Source organism: Staurois parvus, unplaced genomic scaffold, assembly GCF_062004578.1.
Source record: "Staurois parvus isolate SC_StPar_1 unplaced genomic scaffold, SC_StPar_1.0 ptg000099l, whole genome shotgun sequence".
In the NCBI taxonomy this organism is placed as follows: Eukaryota; Metazoa; Chordata; class Amphibia; order Anura; family Ranidae; genus Staurois; species Staurois parvus.
In genome coordinates this window covers 506,702-532,110 of record NW_028317895.1, presented here as the reverse complement: position 1 = coordinate 532,110, position 25,409 = coordinate 506,702, and the positions used below count along the sequence as shown (strand labels likewise).

The 25,409-nt window shown below is 40.9% G+C and overlaps 1 protein-coding gene across 3 annotated transcripts in view; it reads right to left on the bottom strand.

Moving 5' to 3' along the window:
• HTR4 (5-hydroxytryptamine receptor 4) overlaps nt 1-25,409 on the bottom strand; it is a 637,984-nt gene that overhangs the window by 333,224 nt on the left and 279,351 nt on the right. For all 3 annotated transcript variants that reach the window (XM_089671102.1, XM_089671101.1, XM_089671103.1), the window contains one exon: nt 22,775-22,856. In XM_089671102.1, the coding sequence (XP_089527228.1) occupies nt 22,775-22,800 (26 nt within the window). In that variant the 5' untranslated portion in view covers nt 22,801-22,856. The remainder of the gene's footprint in view (nt 1-22,774; nt 22,857-25,409) is intronic.

The following is a 25,409-nucleotide window of genomic DNA, read 5'->3' as shown; positions in this document are numbered from 1 at the left end:
AATATTTTTTTCTGAACTATGTTCAAAACTAAACATACATTAAAGAATACTTTTTCTTTTTTGAACAGGTGAATATAAATTATTGCATGAGTAATTCATATTTACAGTTCCAGACAGTGAAACTGTGAAGCTCTAGACTCCTTTTATGTTTATCTCTCTGTTCTTAGCTCCTTTACCTAAAAAAATGGTTACAAAGCTCACAAATTAAAAAAAAAACACTAATAAATAAGTTAAAGGGAGACCAGGCCCTCCTCCTCCCCCTGCCTTCTTGTTTCAGAAGCAAATACATACTTTTCATTTGAGATAGCTTTCCTCTGACTTCTCTGTCAAAATCAACAGCTCATCCATCAACTCATCCCTGCATGCCAAGGTTCTAGGTGTAACCCTGGACTCTGAACTATTCTTTCAGCCCCACATCCAATCACTGTGCAGATCGTGTTGCCTCAACCTCCGTAACATCTCCAAGATACGCCCCTTCTTAACCAATGACACCACAAAGCTTCTAACTCACTCCCTGGTCATCTCCCGCTTCGACTACTGCAACTCCCAACTCAATGGCTTACCTTTACATAGGCTAGCCCCCCTTCAGTCCATCATGTATGCTGCTGCCACGCTCATCCACCTTACCAACTGTTCACTGTCTGCCACCCCTCTCTGCCAATCCATCCACTGGCTTCCGCTCACCCAACAAATAAAATTCAGAATACTTACAACAACTTATAAAGCCAATCACAACTCAGCCCCCAGCTACATCACTAACCTTGTCTCAAAATACCAACAAAGGTGTTCTCTTCGTTCCTCCCAAGAGTTGCTGCTCTCTAGCTCCCTTGTCACCTCCTCCCATGCTTGCCTCCAGGACTTCTCCAGATATGCTCCCATCCTCTGGAACTCCCTTCCCCAATGTGACCGACTATCTCCTACTATGTCCACGTTTAGACAATCCCTAAAAACACATCTCTTCAGAGAGCCCTATTCTGCCCCACCTAGCAACTGTACATGTATTTTCTCCATCAATCCATCCCCCACAGTCATTCCCTTTTGTATCAATTGACCCTCCCTCTTAGGTTGTAAGCTCTAATGAGTAGGGCCCTCTGATCCCTCTTGTATTATTTGTATTGTAATTGTACTGTCTGTCGTTATGTTGTAAAGCATTGTGTAAACTGTTGGTGCTATATAAATCCTGTATTATAACAATAATAATTAAATGTTCTGCTGTAAATAAAAAATCTAAAAAAATAATAAACGGTGAGTGCTAAATAAATAAAAGCAGCTAGCACCTGAAACAGTGACAATAAATCACAATAAACAAATATATACAAAGAGTTCAGAGCATAAAACAAATGTAATGAATATGTCACAAGTATAAATGACAATAGATATATATCAGTGCAAACAATGCAATATCGCATGGAAAAGTCCTTCCAATGTATATCGGTGAAAAAGTGATGTGATATTACTAATCACAACAAAAGTGTCTGGTTCCACACAGTGCTCTAGGGTCCAAAGAGTAATCCACCACAACTATGCACTCACCAGAACGCTACTTGTTAGGTAGCAATTGTAACAGAAGATCTAGGCAATCATTCAACATCCACTGGTCAGGTTGCCTCCTGTGGAGATCATTCGATAGAACAGTTTCAAGCAGTCTTCTCTACTGTCCTCATGTGCATTGACCAAATCTTTAATAGTGGAGATGAATTCCTTAATTTTGTTCTCAAGGTATTGCACTCTTTTGCCCACTGATTGTATTTCAGTTGTAAACCTACTGCTGCAAGTCTATCCATACCCTGGACTTCTCTGGGCTGCTGGACACAAGGCTGGCAGCTGGAGAATGAGAAGGGGAGAAGGAAAGTGCTGTGCACTTGGTGTCTCCTTCAGGCAGGTCCATGTATGGAGCTGGAGAGCAGGAGTGTCAGGGCTCCAGGGTATGACCAGAGGTATGTGACTGACGCAGGGAAACGCAGGCTTCAGATAAGTTATAAACAATATAATTTATTAAAGACGGACAATACAAACATAAACGCAGTGTAATACTAAAACAAAACACAAAACGAACCAAACCAAACCACCCACAGATAACAGTACATACAATGCAAGCGTCGTCAGGCAGGCCGGGTCAATAACAATCGGGCAGGTAGGTACAGGGGGTCAGGCAGAGAATGGTCAGGGTCACAAGCCAGGGATGAAACAGGAGAAGTCAGCAGAGGTCCAGATCAGGCAGGGTCAGCAACGAATCAGTCAGACAGGGACAGGAACAGGAACAGGAATGCAGGAACAAGATACAGGGCCCAGGAAAAACACACACCAAGGCAGAGACTGCAGGTCTGGCCATCCCTTAAATACACCTGCATGATCAACTTCAGGTGTTTGGCTGGCTGCAGGGTTGAGTCTCTGATTGCTGGGAGCACCCGCTGGCCAGCCCTGGTACTGCAGCCCACAAGGCAGGTGAGTCCCACCATTACTGGCAAGTCCATTCCTGACACGGAGGCTGTAGCGAACTAGCCCATCAGAGTTGGACGCGGAGTTCCCCTTTCTCTTTTCTTTTTAGTGAAAGCATTCCTCAGCCCTCATTCCCTGCCCCCTCCCTTCCTGAGAGGCAAACGTTATCTCCTGACAGATGGTGTAGGTCAACCAAAGTTAAGGCATCCTCAGTCCGGTGCCAGGCAGTCTGCGGAAGAATAACCTTTCTTACCTAAAAGCACTGATCCCAGACCTTGTGTAGGCTCACCCATCATAAAACAGGTAAGGCAGCTTTGCCCCGGACTTGAAAGAAGTTGGAACCTCTTAAAACTGACCAGCAGTTAATTGAACATTCCTCAGGTCAGCTGTCACCTATGTTTCATATCATGGAGTATGAATCTGTTAGATTTAATTGAGAGTCCACTGACCTCCTGCCCAAAATATTGTATTGGGCAGACTCAGAGCCACCCCCCCCCCCCCCGCAGGGGGATTTTTAAAAAAGGACAGGCTGCAAGCCTGGAAGCGGAGTTCAAGACACACATCTCCTGAGTTTAACATCGTAACAGAGGAGATCAAAGACCCTTCCTGCTATGCACTTGGATCTGCTTACTAACCAAGGCATATTGGCAAGTAACTTAACTCTTTAATTTCCTTCCTATTATCTCTTTGCTGTACCTTTATATGCATATATATATATATATATATAGTTACATTTTCTTTGTAAATATTTTATTGCACCCGTTTGACTCTTTTAGTAATATATCTTTCTTTCTGAAAGTGTTAAACTGTTTCTAAGCGCTTACTTGCAATTCACGAATTCCTGCCTTTGAAGAGACGCTACTGTGTTTGCTTAATCCTCTGCCCAATCGGCCTGCGGTGACCTTTTGGACAGGCAACTTTTCAATCATTATAGTGTATATTTGATAACGGGAGTTTCCCAGTCTCCGACAAAAGTGGTGGTGGCAGTAGAGGGTTAGTTGCATAATTAACCCGACCCAGTAACAAGCGCATTCAGGCTGCAGGCACCGATAGTAGCCCATTAGCTGGACAATCGCTGTGCAGGGTGCAGCTGGGTGGGGCCTTGTTACACGCGTCACACCACGGTTTTAGGTCGGCCGGTCCTTCGGTCACGAGTTGGAGAGAAGGTCTGGGGTCTGACGCCACAGGCGTGACGTATTACTGTTAGTCGCGGTCGTGCGATTGTCGCATGTTGGTGGCGGCGACCGTGCGATTGTGACAGGCACCATCTTGAATTCCTCTCTCCAGATGCAGGAAAAAAGCTGTCAGTTTCTACGGGTGCAAGTGGGGTGTTCAGGGAAGTGTAGAGCTCCTGATAGATACTGTAGATTAATCCAAGTAGAGATAATAAAACAATTTGCATGAATCAAGATATGACCTAGATTACATCAATTTGGCAAAAGTAGACTTTTGCTTGAACTATTGATGGCTTGTGCTGTGATAGGAAGTGAATATACCTATATAATAGCTTACACACACCTATACCTAAGAGGTAATGGATTACACCCTGACAACTGTTTTGATGTGGCAAAATGCTTACAAGTAGTAATAAATAAATCAGGATTTGCATTGGTTCAAGCTGCCACTTCCAACAGCAAACTGGTCCACTGAAGTGAACTGGTAAAGGAGTAATTTGGATGAAAATTAAACCATGTCTGCAGTGATAGAACTACCATCTAAATTTAGAGATGCGTCTTCGGAATGATTGCTTTTACCCGTGATCAGCAGGGAAGGTATGGTAAAAGTACAGCTTAACATCTGAATGGATAAAGACATACATCAAAAGTTCTTTGAAAGACATGTCAATATTCACCATAGAAATGTAATATAGACGCAGCCTAACCTTTTCTTCATAGTCAAAGATGCATTTCTTGACAGTGTGCACAGCTAAAATGCCAAAGCACAATTCCTTGCCACCGATTCATCTCCTGAATTAAATTCCATGGGTTTTCTTGAGTGCTATATTAAGTGACATTTGCTGGAACTGGATTTAAATGTTCCATTAGTTAAGTGTTGGTTGATCCATTCGGAAGGCTACATTGATAAATAATGCTATAAATTGTCTCCCTGGAAACAAGAGTTTATGATGCAAATTTCTGCAAGGCTGATTATTCTGAGAGAAAACAACAATCACGGATAAATAAAAACATTAACAAAAATACTAAAGTTACCTGACAATTAAAAAAAACAAATAAAAACCGCATTTCTTTTGAATATGCATTTAGTAAATGAAATGTTTTCATGAATGAGACATCTAGATATTTATTAGTTAAAGCAAATAATTGATTTTCAGTGTGTTTTATTTTTTGTTTTTATTCATTGTTTGCAATGTCTAATAAATGTACAAAGTTTAAATTAAGAATCAAAAATAAAGTACCCTATCAGTTTTGTATTCTTTTAATTCAGAAATTATGTTTGGAAATACATTACCATAACATTAATTTAGTTGTAAAGCAGTTTTATTTTTGATCATGAGAGCCCTATCAAGATACTGTAAATGCAGTAATGTAATTCTGGGGTTGATGCTAAATCCTATTTGTTTGTATGGCTGATCTGCAAGCAATAGAAGAATCTCTCACAGTTATGTTCTGGTACCTGTATGTACTGTGAGTGGATTCTCATGCATGTGGTATAATTGTTCCTAGCATGCTGTAAAAAACAAACCGTTTGTTTAAAAGAAAACTATTCTGAGATGAAGAACACAATGTACCAATGTGCTTACGGCGCTTTATACTCTGGGTGACAAAAAAAAGACCTTGAAACCCAGATTTGCCTTGTTTAATTTAAAATGAATATATTGCAGGCCAATGTCATTGCAGGGCTTTACAATTAATTACAATTTAGGATATCTATAACTAACACATAATGGGGTTGGTTTACTGAAGAGGGCTAAATCTGGTGCAGCACTGCATATAAATCAGATTCCAGGTTTTATTTTCAAAGCTTAATTGCAAAAGCTGATTGGCTACAATGCACAGCTGCACCAGATATTGCACTCTCCAGTTTTGGTTAATCAACCTCAAAATGATTATATATGTAGTAGTAGCCTATATTGGTAATTACCTCAATATCCTATACCAAATTTTACAGCTGAAAGTAAAATCAAAATTCCCGCTGCGAGGGTTAAACGCTTGTTTTTGCTTACCTTATCCCTTGTTCCTACAGTCTTACGCTCATCTGCATGACCAGATAGAGAATTGTATTTTTGGAAGTTCTGTTCTTCTTTTGTTATGTTGTTTTACGTTATAATTTGTTTTGGATTAGTTGAAATTCTTTACTACTGTGATTCGGAGATTTGCATACATCCGAATCTCCAAATATCGCAAATTTTGTCTGTATTTAGATTTAAACAAACCACACCAGTAATGTAGGACCAGCAGTCCAGCATTGCGAGAAAGGACAATGAGGGACTGTCTTCTTTGCTAAAAAAGTGATGACATTTCAGGTTTGTAATTTAAAAAAAAAAAACCCTTTATGCCCATCTCCTAGATCCCCGAACGCTCCCCCCTTCTTTTTTTTTCATTAGTTTGGTTTTGACGGGTACCCACTCCCACTTTCGGATCTCCACAGCTATCCACCGAAAGTCCCCCCCTTCCCCTTCCCGGCTACAACCTTGTTACAGGTCCTGGAGGTCTGCAAGACCATTCACAAAGCGTAGTGGGGCTCACACATGCGCAGTGGGGAGCCGGCTGTGAAGCTGCAAAGAATAATAGCCGGTTACCCACATTAACAATTCTGGGGATGGGGACCCAGAGACCAGTGTAGAATCAGTTTGGGTGAGGAGGGTGCTGAACCCCTGGACTGGTGAGCATCCTTTTATTAAAAGCCAGCTGCTATGGTATTTGAAGCTGCTGACTTTTAATTTTTTTCGAACAGGGCAAAGCACCACTTTAATTCTACATATTCTCATCCAGCAGGTGTAGCTGTAGGTTCCTTTTACAGATATCAATATTTCAACCTGAAATTTACACACATAAGTGAATGAATCCGAGCAGCAACTCACCCACTCTGCTTTCCTCCCTCTCTCTGTATGGATGAAGCCTTAGAATCAAGGACAAAGGGTTGATTTACTAATGGTAGATAGGTTGTTCAACTTGCAAGAAGATTTTCACTTTATGAGGGAATTTTGACTTTTTGAATATAGTGAAATATCACTTTGCAAATAATACATAATCATGTGCAGGGAAAAAAAAAAAAAAAAGATTGTTTATGATGGATGATGGAAGCCAGCAGAGCTTCACCTCATTCACAATGCTAAGGGAAAATTCCCTTGCAAGGCTAAAACTCTCTTGCAAAGTGAACAGTCTAATTGCCTTTAGTAGAGCACAGTGTCTGAAAAGAGATTACTTCTGCTGTCTTTTAAGTAGCCCTTAGAGCTCTAGTAATTATTTGTTATGTATCAAACAGGGGCGGACTGACCATTTGGAAACTGCCCAAAGGCCCGGGGTCAGTAGGGGGCCCCATGAGATGCCCCTGGTACCTTTTTCATAGGCTTTTTTGAGTTTGGGCAAGGACACAGGGGCCCCATGATCCCCTATTGCCCAGGGGCCCCATGAGTTGTCAGTCCACCCCTGGTATCAAATGTTTGATTGCATGTGTATATAAAAAAGGACATAAAAAACATTTAAACAGTGTATAAATCTAAACAAAAATAATAAATACATTTAATTAAAATTAATATAGATTCAATTTAAAATATATATTATTTCACCTGGATGAATATAGTAATAAAGCTTCACAACTGTGGACATTTTTCTTAGTAAAGCCCTGTACACATGTGTCAAATATCAGCCGAAATCAGCTGGTACAGCAGATACCGGCTGACATTCAGCCTGTGTGTAAGGGTCCTTGTTTGATGGAAGTCGATCTCATGGCTGACTTCTGTCAATTGAGCTTGCTGAAAAACCAGCAGCTGATCAGCACTCCCAGTCAATGCCTGCGAGTGCTGATTGGTGTGTTCTGGCAGAGGGATTCAGTACCCCTGTCAGAACACAATAGCTCAGCAGGGAGATCACTGTACTAAAATCGCATTGTTAGTACAGCAACTGGCTTTAGAGCTTCTAGTACAGCAACCTGCTCTAGAGCCTGCTGGGCTGAACAAAAAAAAACTTACCGTATATACAAGGCTTAAATGTCTGGGCTGCTGTTTTATTTTTTTTATTATGTTTTTGTTACTTCAGAGATAAACTTTCAGCAAGTTAGATGAAGGAAGAAATGAAAGTGACATAAATGGAGAATTTATGTGCCCTGAGTGGGAAAAGGTTTTAGAAAGCAGCTGTATTTTGTTCAAAGAAGGTATTGTGTTACATCTGTCTTCCAGATTTTAAAATGTGCTTTTTTACAAGTGTCTACCGCATTTGAATTTTTTTTTTTTGTAGTAAGAATGATTTAATTTTAGGTTACTAACATTTTTAGAGATACATAAAATGGCACATATTATAAATATGTATTTGCATATCCTTGATTACTTTAAAATGTTTCTGTATCCAGAATATACACATCACAGTAACAGATTTGGAAGTATCCGGTATGTATAGAAAGAAAAAAATGGCTAATTGCTCAACTTTTAATAAGCCATAGGCAAAGAATTTTGTTTAAGTATGCATTTGCAACACTAAGAAAATGAGATTTCTGATTTTGCAATTAGGATTCATTTGAATGTAATCAGAAACAAAATTATTTTTTAGTAACTGACGGGTATGGTTCTATATTTAGTCCAATTTATATTTTGAAAACTTGAACTAATGCTGTAAGGACATTTAGAATCTTTTAGAATTTGTACAAAGCTATGTTAATGTACCACATACCTTACCAGACTGATCTGGAGTGAAGGAAAATGCTTTGGAAAGTTCTTTAAGAAAAAGATCCTCAATAATATTTTATTTATGTGTTGCTAGAGGTTGGGTCACAACAGCAAAGGGAGGTCCACAGTCCACAGTTTGAGGGGAATCACCTACAGCACTTTAACTGTGGCATCTTCAGTTTTTTATGTTTTCTACAAAGTGGTTTAGGTGTCTGCATCCACACACAAAAAAGCTGGAGAAATGGTATAGAGAGAGTGTACACTCTCCAGCCACTTTATTAGGTACACCTGTTCAATTGCTTGGCAACACAAACTGCTAATCAGCCAATCACATGGCAGCAACTCAATGCATTTAGGCAAGTAGACATGGTGAAGACGACTTGCTGAAGTTTGAACCGAGTATCAGAATGGGGAAGAAAGGGGATTTAAGTGACTTTGAACCTGGCATGGTTGCTGGTTTCAGACAGGCTGGTCTGAGTATTTCAAAAACTGCTGATCCTCTGGGATTTTCATGCACAACCATCTCTAGGGTATACAGAGAATGGTCTAAAAGAGAGAAAATATCTGGTGATCAGCTGTTGTGTGAACAAAAATGTATTGTTGGGGTCAGAGGTCAGAGAATGGGCAGACTGGTTGCTGCGACATTCAGATGGTAGGGTCAGAATTTGGCGTAAAAAAAATGAAGGAATGGATCCATCCTGCCTTGTATATATGGTTCAGACTGGTGGTGTAATGGTGTGTGGGGGGGGGGGGTATTTTCTTGGTATTAGCAAGGTGTACTTAATAAAGTGGACGCTGAGTGTATATATATTTATATATATATATATATATATACGTATATATATATATACTCACCAGCCACTTTATTAGGTATATATATATATATATATATATATATACCAGGGGCGGGCTAACAACTCATGGGGCCCCCGGGCAATAGGGGATCATGGGGCCCCTGTGTCCTTGCCCAAACTCAAAAAAGCCTATGAAAAAGGTACCAGGGGCATCTCATGGGGCCCCCTTTTGACCCCGGGCCCTCGGGCAGTGCCCGAGTTTCCAAATGTTCAGTCCGCCCCTGATATATACACACATACACACAGACAGGGAGAATTTTATATTTTATATTTCTATTAACTTTATATAACTGATCTACTGTATGTTATCTATGTGTTGATCTATTTATAGGTTTTCATCCTTGTTTTCCTTACATTATTGAACATGAAGTCCCTTTGCGGAATAATTTCTCAACCTTCCAGACTCCCACTGTCTGTACAATACTACTGTCATTATTCATGCATGCCAACAGTTGCTGGTAAAATTAGAAATTCTCATTTGTTATTGCAGAGTCTGGATTCTGTCACCTTGAGTCTAGCAAACATGGTTGACTGGCATCAGTTTGATTTGTCTCCTACTTTTTCCATATTCATAATTTCACTTTGTACCCTGATGTTATTTTGTGCAAGACAAATCAAGATTCTACAAGCAAGACAGACACTGCTGTCTACCTTTTATAATTACCAAATAGCCCTTAATGTGATCACTGTGGCTAAGAATGATTACTATGTCTGCTTACAGTTTACAGAGTACTGTAAAGACATTAAAATGTTATGTTTTTAAAGAAACTCCACTGCGTTGAACTGTTAATGTGTTTTTATTTTTTAATTTGAATTTTGCTGGGAACCAGGACCTAAATTAGATGTAAACCCTCACCTCCACTTTAACCTTTTCACTGCCAAAGCCATTTTTGCGTTTTTGTGTTTACATGTTAAAACAAAATAGGTCTGAAGATTATATAAAACCCCCAATGTATTATATATTTTCTCAAAGCAGACAACATAGAGAATCAAATAGTGGCAGTTCCAATTTTTTTTATGTCACACTATATTAGCGCAGCAGTTTAGGAAACATAACATTTCATTAAAAATTACACTAAAGTTAATTTTAGGGCCATGAAACGGCAACTAACTTCAGTATTCTATATTTTCATTAGTCTCCATTTTATTTACAGGTCATCAGTTTAGAGTTAAATGTGAATAATGGCCATACAATCATTGCTCTCACTCTGGAATATGTGGTGATAATGTAACTCGTGTAGCACAATCAACGTTTTTGTGTGTAGATGCCCCCTACGCATGCATTTACATTTGTATGTGTGTGTATGTGGGGGTAGAGGGGCTCAAATATTCTTGGGGGGATTTTAGTTGCTTCGTGGAACTACCGTATTTTCCGGCGTATAAGGCGACTGGGTGCATAAGACGACCCCCTAATTTTCCAGTTAAAACATAGGTTTTGGGCTATACTCGCCGTATAAGACTACCCCCCTTCCGAGGCAACACCATTTAAAAACATCAGATTTTTTTATTGAAATGGTTATGACTTACCGGTACTTAAAATCCTTCAAAATCCTCATGTTCATCCTCTGACATCATAAGTTCATGAATGACATCTTGTGATACATTTGTAAGACAGTCATCATATGGATCAAATTCCAAATCAGATGTTACCGCTGGATGTGCGGTAATACGGTAGCTTCGGCTACACACAGTATACAGTATATATACAGCCCGCTGGATGTGCAGTAATGTACATACAGTATACCGCGCTGAGCCAAGCTGGCTCAAAACAAATGTCCCTATGACAGATTAATCTGTCAGCCGGCTGGATGTGTGGTATATACAGTATACTGAGTAAGCTCAGTATACTTTGAAAACATACCGGTACGTCCCTACTGTAATCAGCCCGCTGGATGCGTGTATGTACGGTAGCTGCGGTTACATACAGTATACACTGGGCCAATCACGGCGAGCAATGTATTCTACTAATGAATACAAAGTCTGCTCGGATTGGCTGAGGTTGTCACATCATCAGCCCACCTCTCTGACTCAGCCAATCCGAGCAGGCTTTGTATTCATTAGTAGAATACATCACTCGCCGTGATTGGCCCAGTGTATACTGTATGTAGCCTCAGCTACCGTACATACACGCATCCAGCGGGCTGATTACAGTAGGGACGTACCGGTATGTTTTGAAACAGCTTGGCTCAGTATACTGTATATACCACAAATCCAGCGGGCTGACAGATTAATCTGTCATAGGGACATTTGTTTTGAGCCAGCTTGGCTCAGCACGGTATACTGTATGTACAGTATTACCACACATCCAGCCAGCTTGACCCAAACAAACTCAAGGTTCACATTTTATACCCCACGTATAAGACGACCCCCAATTTTTAGGGTATATTTTTAAGTATAAAAAGTAGTCTTATACACCAGAAAATACTGTAATTTTTTTAAATTTTTTTTACAAAACTTTTATTTTTTTAATTTACATGTGTGATGCTTTTTTTTGTGACAGGATCTCTTTAATGAGACATCAGAGGGGCCTAAATGAACCTTTATGTCTCACCTGTCCTCCAATGGAAGCTAATGGAATGCAGATTGTATTCCATTAGCAGTGACACTGACATCATTGCGCAACCAGACGTGTCCCTGGGAGATAGAATTGGCCGACTTTTACCTTTATTATGCAGTGCTGTAATAATTTTACTTGCGTAAGTGCAATTTTTAGGTTTTAATAAATTTATGTATCTGGTTTATACTATGTGTAGTGCTTGTCCCCCTCTTTTCTGCAGATTTAGTGCATATGAAATTGAAGACTGTGGGAACAAAAATTTATGATGCTCTTTGCAGGCGATCTTTGGTCTGAACCCCATGCTCTGCCCATTAGTGTGTATTGACATCATGCATATGACATCTCTGTAATTTGAGAGTCATGCACATCCGGTAAGCGTTTCGCTGTACTGATAAGGTGGTGAAGACTTATTTGAAGTGAGATTCACACAGCCTGGATTTTGGATATTTGCATGCACATTTATTTCACAATGTGTTTATTTGATTTTTATCTAATCCTGTATTGCACATTTCATTTATGTTTATTTAGTGCGGCACATGTAATATCCTACAATTGATTGTGTAGAGATGTGTTGGTTGCTTTAAATTTTAAACAGCAGTTGCAAAGCATTTTTTTCTTTTCCCTCTTTGGGAAACAGACTGGCAGACAGGAAAAGCAGGACTGCGCTCTGACTGGTTGTTGCTACAGCTGAGAAGGATCCACCCATAGCAGCACTGTTTCAGCTGGACTTATGATTGGCTGTGGAGGAAAGGAGAGAGGAAAAAGGAAGAAGCACATGTGGGGAGGCAGACATTTTCAGGGGACCGCATGGAGCAAGGGCTCCTGGTGTAAAGTCACAGAGTCTCACACTCTGTGCTTCTAGAGCTCATGGACTGGGCTGGGAGTGTGTAGCAGAGAAATTGTTGCAGGAGGACAGTGTGCAAACTAAGGACTGTCCTGCCTGACACTCAGGATTACAGCCACTCAAGTGCATGTGTCTCTCAAAGTCTGGAGCTGCTGAAAGAGAGAGGATTTCTACTACTATCTAATGCTATCTAGAGGACAATCCAGAAACAATGAGTACTCTGTGCTGAAAGGGATTTTGATATTGCTGCATTTGCTGTTCATCTCTGGAGAATGGTCATGAGGGAGAATGATCTTGAGAAAACCTGCTCTCTAATTCTCAGAGTGACACAGATCTTGGAAAGCCCAAGCTGCTCAGAATTAGCTATTCCTGCTGCTGATTGATGAGAGAACTCTGTCACTGTATATTACTGGTTTGTCTCCTCAAGATTTGTGTTGTGGCTGTAGAGTGTGTTTAGTTCCAAGTCCCCACAGAAGCTTGGTGCTCTAAATATACTGAGCAAGTGTCAGTATATCAGGATTTACCTGTATGGTAAAGATTTGTTGAAGTGTTGTTTTTCTTCTATTGCAATGTTCACTGGAAGATTCTGCTTAAAGGAGACTGTGCTATCCTGCTACCCCTGGATTACAAATACTCTCCCATGCAGAGAGTGAGCGCTCTTCCATTGATTAAAGGGCCCCAACGTTGGGGGACTTTAAGTTTCATCCCACTGGCCAGTGGTTAGGTAGGACATTTCTGCTCTAGATAGTACTGCTATAGCAAATGTCAATAAACTGCTAAATCTCATTAACAGTTATTGTTTCATGTGTCAATGTCACCCTAGTCAGTGTGATACTAGTCAGTTTTGGAGTTTTTGGCAAGTGAATTGTGACTTCTTACTAACTGTGTTATGCAAAGTGGTATCTGTGTTTTATGTACATTACCTGTGTTAAATCAGCTAGTTCTTTTTCAGGGTTTGTTTTCTTCAATAAAACCCATTTAAAATATTTTCAGAGTGTCGGAGTGTTCTGGGTAATTGGAGGTGTTACCAGATTCAGGTGAGAGCTGAACCTATATATCTAGCCAAGCTGCACCCCAGGGTGTGCTACAATTGCTATGTGCAGCATCTCATCGTGTGCTCGCAGCTTTTTTTCTCATGTTTACATGAATTTCCACAAGCTCAGCTACATTGGAGATTTTAAGTGTGATTTCATATGGTATGTCTTGAAAGAGAAGTATAGGCAAAGTGTATTTGTCCATAACTCTCTTTAGGGTCAAAGGAGTACACTTCTTTCTTTTTGTTCTCCTGTGATGCATAGTCAGCTGATAGCAGGCCATTGACCCCCAGTGAGCATTGGAGGAGCAGAGAGGAAAGCAATGTCTGACAGTCTAGCACTGATGAAGAAGGGACCCCGCTTTGAAACACATCAGCTTCATCCTGAGCATGTCCCTTCCTGATGGGATTTGCCCGTGTCTCCTAACCTAGGGACTCGGTTTTGGGATTTGATATGCCTGCTTTATTGCTACTCTTGTGAGTATATTTCTTATATCAATAAATCTAATTACTTACTGAAGTAATGCGTAAGGTTGGTGCGCCCTGTTTTTTGTTCTTTACTACACTCCACTTGGAGCAAACCCAGACCTGAGCAATCAGTGGTCATGTGATTGCTAAGTTCTCAGTCTTATAGCCAACATGGGACAACTGCATTCCTGCACTAAGTAGAATCAGGTATAAAAGTTAGTTTTTTTTACATATCCCATGCTTCAATTTTAATAAGAAACCTAAACAAACTTTATTGATTTATAAACAGTTATCATGTGCTGATGCTCATACTGTATAAAAAAAAATAAAAAATGATAATTTATTGGTGTTCAAGGGATATAAAGTAAACTTTCAATTGAATGGGCTATTTATTGATTAAACCTGTTACAGTTACAATAATTCCACTCAATGCATAGTAAAAGGAAGCCATTCAACCCAAAAGAATACTGACCTTATTCCTCACAACAAAAATTTTCAAGTCATAGATAATGCTCAACCTGAATTATCCACTTGTCCTCTGGAATATTTACCCCCCTTAGTGACCAGGCCATTTTTTTCTATACGGCGGTGTGCGCCTTTAACTGGCAATTGCGTGGTCATGTAATACTGCACTGTACACAAATTCAATTTTTTCACACAAATAAACTTTTTCTGGGTGGTATTTTATCATCACTTTTTTTTTACTTTTTGCTATAAAACATATCCAATGAAAAAATTAAATTTCTCCATAAATGTAGGCCAAAATGTATTCTGTTACATGTCTGGTAAAAAAAAAAAATCCCAATAAGTGTATATTAATTGGCTTGTGTGAAAGTTATAGCATCTACAAATGGTATAGTATGTATACTGGAATTTGTATTTATTTATTTTCTTATACTAGTAATGGTGGCGATCAATGACTTACAGCTGGACTGCGATAGTATGGTGGGCATTCTGACACTAGAGGACACTGGGTGGGAACTGACTAACTGCCACTGACATCTCCAGTGACACCTATACAGTGATCAGTGCTAATAAAAAGCACTGACACTGTACTAATGACACTGGGCAGGGAGGGGATATTATCTGGGATGATCAAAGGGTTAACTGTGTGTTAGGGAGAGATTACACTATGTGCTGTTTTACTAGGGAATGTGCTAGCTTTCATCTCCCTGCTTTGCAGAGAGATAAAAATCAGCATGTCTCTGCTTTGCAGAGAGATAAAAATCAGCATGTCCCTGCTGACAGGAGAGAGATCTATGCTGTTTACACTCACCAAGTCCTGGCCTTGAATCTCTGGCTGGGAGCCGGTGACTAATATCTGCAGGAGTTAATGACAGCGCGGGTAGGATGGACATGCGTGTCTCCTACTCGGAAATGCAAAATCACATATATACTGTATAGGTGATTCTACGCAGAGCGGTCGCCCTGTAGCAGTAAAACTGCTATGGGCAATCGGCAAATAGTTTTTATGATTAAAATAAACATGATTTCATAAGTCTGCTGCAACTGGAGGAAGCATTTCCTCAGTCTTCTCCCAGTGTTGTGACTTTCTAACAAGGAAAAAATCTACAACATAGGTTGAATCAGCTATTTGTGAACCAAGGAATACACAGACACCAATATTTACATGATTTTGTCATCGCTGAGCCAACATCTCTGGCCAGGAAATAGATAGCCCTGGATAATGCCTAAACAATGATTAGTTATAGAACTTCAGATGGAGGCATTGTCATCATTGTCATGGGGTGTATTGTAAAGCTGACGTAAAGTGTACTTTAAATGATTAATTACTGGTAAGTGAATAATTGCTCCCATACATACTCTGTTGCTAAAATACATTTGTAAACAACAGTGCGCCATGCAAAGAAGACAATTAATACTCAGAAAAAGTGCAGTTGAAGAATCTACAAATCTGACATTTCTGGACGTTTTGGATTTTTGGTCCACCTTTGTGCTTAATGGTTTGATCTGCCACACCCTAAGTCACTTTTGTGTCCTAGTGACCAGCAGGAAGAAACATAGCATGCAGCAGGGGATCAAGAAATCGACACTCCCAGAAGTGTCCAATTTTGATGATTTCTGGTGTTTTTTCCTAACTACAGGCAAGAAGTGAAGTAAGTATTAAATGCTTGCTTTGCACGGGGCATTTTTAATTACACATTGATTCTAGTTACATAGTCACATTAATTGAGGACAAGAATAAAAGTCGTGGAAGCCTGCATCCCTTATACTGAGTTGTCCAATGCATAGGTGGAGCAGCATATTGTGAGCTGCGGATCACTGCTCTAAAATCATATTACATACAGACTGGAATGAATTAAGTTTTCTACATCATTTTAACTGTGCAGGAAACTGTCAGGTGTGGCTTACACCACATGATCAGATAGACCTGTTTCAGATCTATCTGTGTCTGTTTCTACTTCATAGTGCAAAAGAAACTAGTACAACGTGTAACCAGATTACCAGAGGGAACGCGGCGGTTTTCCATACAGAAAACTTCCACAGATTCCTGCCAGGCGTGACCTTGTCATACGGAATGTGAGCTGACAGCAGATAGCTCACATCTCTCACTCTGTCCATACAGTGATTTCACTACATGAGCAGAGCCTGCAGATTTAACACTCTCCTTCTCCCGCCACTCTAAGCTGAGCAAGGGCAGAAATAAAGATTGGAGCATGCAGCTCCAGAGCTCTATTCCTTGTCCTGTGTACTATGCCTGTCACAGCCATAGAACAGAGAACTGATTGCCCTTATTAACAAAGTGTCTTCTGCCTCTTTTGTTAATTAGGAGCAGCATCTATCCATGTTCTAGATCTGTGGCCTCCAAACTGCAGCCCTTTGCTTGCTCTTGTCTGGCCCTTAAGGAACTATTCCAACCACTGACTCCAATGATGGGGCACTATTCCTATCACTGACACCAACAATGTGGCATCATTCTTCCCACTGATACCAATGATGGGGAACTATTCCTCCCACTGACACCAACAATGGGGCATCGTCCTTCCCTCTGACACCAATCATGGGGCACTATTCCTCCCACTAACAACAACAATAGGGTACAATTCCTCCCACTGACACCAGTGATGGGGCACTATTCCTTCCACTGACAACAAAATTGGGGCACTGTTCCTCCGATGGACACCAATGATGGGGCACTATTATTCTTCCTACTGGCCACATGCGCTGTCTAATTTTGTAAATCCTACTGACCATAAAGTTTGAGACATTGTGGACGCCCACTGATACTGGGGCATTTTCTACTCCCACTGGCCACAGTCTGGCCCTCCTAAAGTTTAGAAGATAGTAAACTGGCCCTTTCTTTACGAAGTTTGGAGACTCCTGTTCTAGATTTAAAAGAGTCGTGCAGGCATTGTGCATGCACAACTCTTTGTTAATTTTCCCCATTGTGTTCATTCTTTTCTGTCACACTAATCTTGCCAGCAAAATGCAGTACAATGTGCTTTAAAAAGCCAGTAAAAAAAGACTTTCTCTTAGAACATCCATTTAATTATCATTTTAACCTGGTATTATCCTGGGATTTTCTGCCAAGTAACATCACAAATTAAAACGATATATTTAGCATGTCACCCTTTTAACGATGGAAATGTTATAGCCAATGCTTACTTTACAGCATGTAACATTTACCATTCAGTAACTTTGTTGAGTGTAATACTGAAGTGATTCACATCTTCAGATTTGTAAAACTGCTTGGCATGTGGCCAAATAGCTTATATTTCTCTATGTTTCCTGCCAGTATCTTCCATGTGCTGCCTATATTCTGGGAAGTGTTGTCTACTCATAAATCCAAGTTGTCCGCTACTATTTGCAAACACACACTAGACCTCATATGTTGCCATAGAAATAAACTCTTTCCATATATACTCCCTGTATTGTTATAGTAGATATATGTAAAGGATTTTTCCAGAGTCAGTGAAGATCAAAGCACTCCTTGGAGGCAAGTAGGTAATGTTGTGTTTTTGATAATAGTTTCTGGTAAGGAGTCAGTTTTTATATATACACAGGTGCACCTCCCACAATGATGTGGCCAAAGGCATTTATCCCAGGCTTAGCAGGACAGTAAGCCACCATTTGCAAATAAAGCAGCCTGTATTGTGATCCAGAAATACAGCTCATAAATCAGTTCTAATGCTCTAGAAAATTGAAAAGCTAAAAACATCAACCTGTGCCCAGGCTATGAAGATTAAAGTATTTACATGTTCTTGACAAGTGGCTGCATGTAACGTCAAAGTAAAGTATGGTTTCTTTACTAAAGTTTCTTTACTGTAAAATAAGGATTTCTCGGAGATCTTCAAAGATCACGACTAAGACTGTAAAGATGGGTTTTATTCAGTTTCTAAGAGGTTAGAAACACTTGCTTTGTATAGCCTGGCAGAATGTCAAAATTATGTTGAAAAAAGAAGTAATAGGAAAATAGCCAAGGTTTCAGTGCCTCTGCTGTGAACTTTGAAGATTAGTTTCTCCACAATGACTGTAGCTACAAGAGCAGGCTATTTAATTATTGTCACAGTAAACATTCTATAAAAAATGATTAACAAAGTAATTTACATACTGTATATATATATATATATATATATATATATATATTTGGAGAGCATCATGACTTATAGCTACATATAACTGAAATATGCAATGGTATCACTGACCAAAGCACAAGTTGTTTACTGTAAAGACCTTATGCTCAAAAAATGACGTGTCTAAACACAAAAAAAATCCTATTCATCCTCTTTTAGCAGACAGTGTTACAATTTACGAGTACAGTATAAACTTTACTGCACTCAAACAATATATTTTCTATTTTTTATTTTTATGGCTCTGAACACATCGCTGCATTACAGATTGCTTTACAGATTGTTATACAGCTGTGTGCATTGTCCCATAGACAATTGTGCACCTGTGTTCAGATCCCTAGTGCCCTAAGGCAGCTGCCTACGCAGCCCTATGCTGGCATCAGCCCTACCAGCCCTCTTCATCCCAATTTATACACCCCAGAGGATACCTTCCATCCCAATTTACATTCCCTATAATATATCCCACCTACCCTAGAGGAAACCACCCCATACACATATACTAGTCCATGCCCTTCTGATCATATCCCACCTCCCCAATATACCCCCTGATCACCCCACACCTAGACACTGCCCCTCATAAACAAACTTTCAGATCACATCCCCCAGATAAGTCCACTTTGTCCACGCCTCCCCAGATACTCCTATTCTGATAAAACCCCCAGATACCCCCCACACTGATCACACCCCCCAAGATACCCCCACTCTGATCACACACACCCAGATATCCCCACTTTGATCACACCTCCCCAGATAACCCCATTCTGTCCACCCCCCCAGATACACCCCCACGCTCTGATCACACACACCCTGATACACCCCAGATCCCTCTGATCACACCCCCAGATCCCTCCACTCTGATCACACCCTCAGACCTCCCCCACATCCCTTCAGTCTGATCACACCTCCAGATCCCTTCACTCTGACCATACCCCCAGATTCATCTACTCTGATCACACCCCAAGATCTCATCCAGATCCCTGCACTCTGATCACACCCCCAGATCTCCCCCAGATCCTTCCAGTATGATCACACACCCCCAGATACCCTCCATCACAAACAATCCCCCCACATTTCACCGGTCCAGCAGCACCTTTTCCAGATGGTGTCAGTGGTGGAAATTGTAGTACAACAGGGACAGGATGGTTAGCTGTGTCCCAGGCAGGCAGGAAAAGGTTTCCGATGTGGCAGCAGCTGCAGTTGCAGCAAAGAGCAGGTAGCCTTCTCCACCCTGAGCTTCTCCTCCGCCAGTACCCCCCAGTCTGACCCACCCCACACAGTCAGATGCATACCCCCATTCCTGACCTGGCCTCCATCCACTGCTCCACCCTCCTCTGCATGCTTGGATCTGCTCTGTTGGTGACAGCAGCCTACTGAAGAGCAGGCAAACAAAAACCTCCATGCTGTGCCCTCACTTCTACCGGTCGCAGTGTGGAGGTTTTAGTTTGCCTGCTGGGGGACAGGCATTTCAATAGTCCAAATCAATAGCAAGTGGCTGGGGAATAGGATTTTATCCCCCACCCCTCATGCTGCCACCCTAAAACTGCCTTATGGTGGCACTGACCCTGATGACAAACACTTTCACTGTCACAAGAGACTTTGTGAAGTTGATTTTATGTAGAGAATGTTTGCCCTGCCCTGATATTTTTTATAACTGCCATTATCAATACTTAAATATATTATTTTCCTGTGGGCAGACCTAAGAGGGGATTTATTTGGGCATATCAGGTGGCAGTCAGGTGACATTTGGAAAATGTAAGTATATTTAAGAAAAATTGTACTCTGGGGGAACCCCAGGGGACAAGGAGGGGGGGGGGTCACTGGAGGAGGGCTGATCCCAGAGTAGCTCTTAATTTAGATGTGCTTCTGATTTATCAAAAGCCATGCAATCATTTACACAGTTCAGCTTGGTATCCTCTGAGCCCAGGACATCTGTAGCTACTGTCAGGATGGTAAATGGTGAGATTTCTGATTCCCCAACTGCCCATAATAAATAAATAAATAAATAACCTATCCCCATTCTATCCAAAAGGGAAAGAAAGAAAATGGTTATGTGGTTTTACTTCAAGGTAGATTTCGTTTACACAAATACAAGCATCTTTAAAATATATTGATTGATTTTTGCGTTTCCTGTGTTTTAGCTCTACAGCAAGTATATTTTTCAGAGTGGGATATGTACATCAACTTTTTTGGTTGTCATCAATATCTAAATAGTATGCAATCCTTTAAAGGTACCATTATACCATTATAACTGTATTCCAAGAATTGGTGCTGTGATATACACAGACGAGCAATTGCACATCAGAACAAAATATAAGCATCCCAGCAACTGTTTAATCATTTGAGTAATTGTTGCCAGTTCAATTATAATGGCTACCTGGCTGAAATACTGTATTTTTTATTTTCTTGGAAGGAGGACATTTGCTACTAATGAGTAATCCAGACACTTGAGCAGGTCTTTCAATGGGCTATTGAAGAAAACACATACAGTACAATAGATTGATAGATTTCCTGGTCTTGCAGATAAAGTGGACCGTGCAAAACAACGTATGATTTGCTTACAATGTCTCAGTTCCCTCCCCTTATTAAAAATCACCTCTTCTGTCCACTGTGTCTAGGGCAGGGTGATCAAAATGTAATTTTCCCAATGCACAAATTCCTGCAAGTGGCTTAAATGCTGTTTGGGTGCTGTAGTGACCACGGGATGGGAACCGCAGACAATCCAGAAAGAAAAATGTCACCAGCACTCCAAGGAATCCTCAAAAGGGTCCAAAGCTTTATTTAGTGGTCACATAATATTAAAAGTGGCAACATTTTGGATAAATGCAGGGCCCATTCATCAGGCAAGTGACAAATACACCAATCAGTGAAGACAATCAGGGTAAAACCCCACCCCCTGGCATCCTAATGACATCATAAGCCCGCCAAATATACCAGTTTTAAATAACTGTCAGTGAGCATACATGGCAATAAACAAAATAGCAATTAGAACCATTATTATGCCATAGTAATAATATACATTACAAGGGTCAGAGAGAGGGAGAGAGGGAATGGATGAAAAAAGAGGAGGGAAGGAAAGAGGAGTGGGAGGAAAGAATGAAGGGAGGGGATGGAGTATGGAAGGAAAAAAAGAAAAAGGAGGGAGGGAGGGTGGGCATGGATGCAGGAAGGAAGAGAGAGGGGGGAGAGAGAGAGAGATTGTACATTCAGAAGCATCACAGAGCTGCTGGCTGATCTGGACAGGGGAGGCAGAGCAGATCCTCTCTCCTCTGCCTCCCCTGTCCGTGGAGGATGGGGGGAGAGGCTGGACACTGTCAGAGAAGACGAGGCATCAGAGACCTGCGAGGGGGGGTTGAGGAGCACAGAGGGGGGGCCCAGGAGGGAAATCTGATGCACAGGCAGGGATGATCGATGCAGGGGAGGGACAGTGACAGCACTGATCTCCCTGCATGGATTTCAACAAGGGAGCTGGAAGCCTTCCCTCCCGTCACCCGACTCACTCTGCCACCACGTGAAGTGACAGGTGAGCTATTTCTGTGTCGGGATCTGAGACTGCCTCCTCCACTCCCCAAACTGTCACTGGACAGTGATCCTCTCACGGGCCTCCTACTGACCCCGGGCCCTCGGGCAATGCTCGAATTCCCAAATGGTCAGTCCGCCCCTGGTGGGAAGAATTCCCCCCATACAGTGGTGGTCAGAGCATCCCCCTTCCAGACACTTTAAAATCGGTTAAAGCCACTGGTTCTACCAAGTGGCAATGGACCCCAGTCTATGTAGGCATCACCAGATGGGAAGTCAATCAGCCACGTCTCAAGAAACCCATAGCAAACTCTGAAGATACCCTAGGGTTCCATGGAACCTTGGTTGAGAATGGCTGGACTAGAGTATCTTCTTGTGGGATTTTGCCTGCTCTGTATGTTCCAAGAATCTTCCTGGACGTATTACTATGTCACACAAGCAATGTGGAGGAGAGGTTAGCTCAGTTTAAATCTAAATGTTTTTTTACAGGTAACTCTAGCACATACTAAGAGGTAGTAATTTTTATTGGGGGCAGATGGGGGGTGGAATGGGTATTATAAACAGATTATCATACATTTAAATACTTTAAATAAAATGTGCTAATACAATTTAATTAAAAGCTGTCTTACCTCACATTACTATCAAGTTCTTCCATCACAGTCAGTAGGCATGGGAGGCTGGGAAGTTGGTGCCCTTATGATCAAGCTTTCCCTGGAAAGTTAAATATGAGATATGAAACAATGAATAACAATGTAATTCATTTAAACATGAATAAAAGCATAATTCAAATGGACGTTGGTGTCTGTTTTCTACTCTGAGCTGCTTGAAAATCCAGTCAACTTCAGCAATACAAGGAATGTGACCATTCCAAAGACTGTACAAATATTGTAGAGGAGCAAAGCAACTGACAGATAAGAGTGTGGCACATGCTCTGACAAAGGATTTATCTGTTTGGATATCCAATGAGCAAATAGATCTGCTATAGAAGGAACGAAAGAGTAGGAGTGCCCTAGAGTGGCTAATGGAATTGATATGGCATTCATTTCACCACTGCCCTTGCCTGGTCCTCCACAATGTCTGATAACATCCCTTTTTGTTGTTAAGCACTGCGCAAACTGCTGGTGCTATATAAATCTTGAATAATAATAATTATTATTATTATGCTTTTTGAATGGGGGTTGTTAGGTGCTATTTTTCATAATCTCTTTCTTAGGATTATTCAGCACATGGATTTCTATTTTATTCACTTATTCATTTTGGATAGAATAAGGGTGGTTTGGAACCCCTGTCGTTTTTTTTTTTTTCTTTTTTTCTGTACTTTCTGTGTCTCATTGAGAAGATTTCTGTTCACTTAAATCAGAAAGCAATCATTACATTAAGTATTAAAAGAGCATTAAAATGTCATTAAACCCACATAATTAAACACTGCCTGTAAAGGCTGTATTACATGCTGTTCATACTCACTTAGTCACTATGAGATTTGTTTTCTCTATTACGCAAAAAAAAGGTTTATCCTTCTGTTCTGTCTCCCCCTTCTGTCCATGTCCCCACTGCAGTTAGGCATTTTGCAGAGCAGTGTTGGCAGCTAGTGCACATGCTCAGTTTTCAGTGTGTTTCTAAGCTGTTTATTTCCTCCTTGATTATATCTGAGCAGCACATGTGACTATGGTCAATGGTAAATGAGAGCCCTCTCCCTCCTTCCTTCTTCATGCCTACTAACAAGCTAAACACAATGGGGGGGGGGGGATATTACAGCTTGATTGGTGGGGGCTTCACCTCCCTGTTATTCTAAGACACAAGCATGAGAGGTGCGACACCATTTTATTGCCTAAAAATAACAATGATTTGGTTTCAAGTATATATTTGTATCACAATTTAAAACAGTTTATCAGTATTAAATATTTATTTTACTCTGTATTCCAAAATTTATTTAACATGGCACTGCTTCTCTGCTGGCAGGTTGGTAAAGAGCTGGTTCATGTGAGAGCTGTATATCAATTAGGAAAAAGGGTACTTACATTTTTTTATTAAAATATTTACACTGTCGTAGAGAACAGATAATGTAAACTAAACAGTGTGTGTTTAGTATCACTTTAACCACTGACACAAAATGTTGTAATATTTTTTTTTCTTACTTAAATATGTGCATATTCTCAGTGCATCCCCATGAATGCAGCTGCTGTTTTTTGACTCTTCATAACTGCCAGTAGGGGGAGTAATACAACAATTTCCCTCTGATTACAAAAGTGAAAAAACACATTCCCAGACACCCTTTAGATGCATATGTTCCAGCAAGAATCTTGGCCAGTGAATTATATTAACTTTAGCTATTCAGTAAACCCATCAGTTGATTGATTGCATTCTTATACCTGCTTTTTAAAACAGTACCGCACAACTAAAAGTCTGCACCATCTAGTGACTAGCAGGAAGGAGCCTGGTCTAAAGCAGCGTTTTTCAACCATTGTGCCGCGGCACACTAGTGTGCCATGAGATATTGTCTGGTGTGCCGTGGGAAAAATTGCCTCGGCTCACAAATAGACGGGCAAACTACGGCCCGCGGGCCGTATACGGCCCGGCGGACCTTTTAATCCGGCCCACGGAGCGTGATACTGTCAGGATGATCTGTCCCCCTCGACGTATCTGCGCATGTGCCGGAGATTGCCGATCGGCTGCTAATGCCTGAAACTGGCACATGCGCAGATACGTCGAGGGGGACAGATCCTCATAGGAGACCTACACCGGAACGGCGAGAGGAACGCGCGGCGCAAAGGTAAGTGAATTGACACAGGGGGGGCTTGGGGACTTAATATGGGGGATGAATTAATATGGGGAATGAATTACTATAGGGGGGATGAATTACTATATGGGGGATGTATTACTATGGGGGATGAATTACTATGGGGGATGTATTACTATGGGGGATGAATTACTATATGGGGGATGAATTACTACAGTCATGGCCGAAATTGTTGGCACCCTTGATATTTCTCCAGGAAATCATGTATTTCTCACGAAACGTATTGCATTAACACATGTTTTGCTATACACATGTTTATTCCCTTTGTGTGTATTGGGACAAAACAAAAAAAGGGAGGAAAGAAAGCAAATTTGACATAATGTCACACAAACCTCCAAAAATGGGCTGGACAAAAGTATTGGCACCCTTTCACAACTGCGGATAAATAAGAATGTTACAAGCATGTGATGCTCCTGTAAACTCACCTGGGGCAAGTAACAGGTGTGGGCAATATAGAAATCACACCT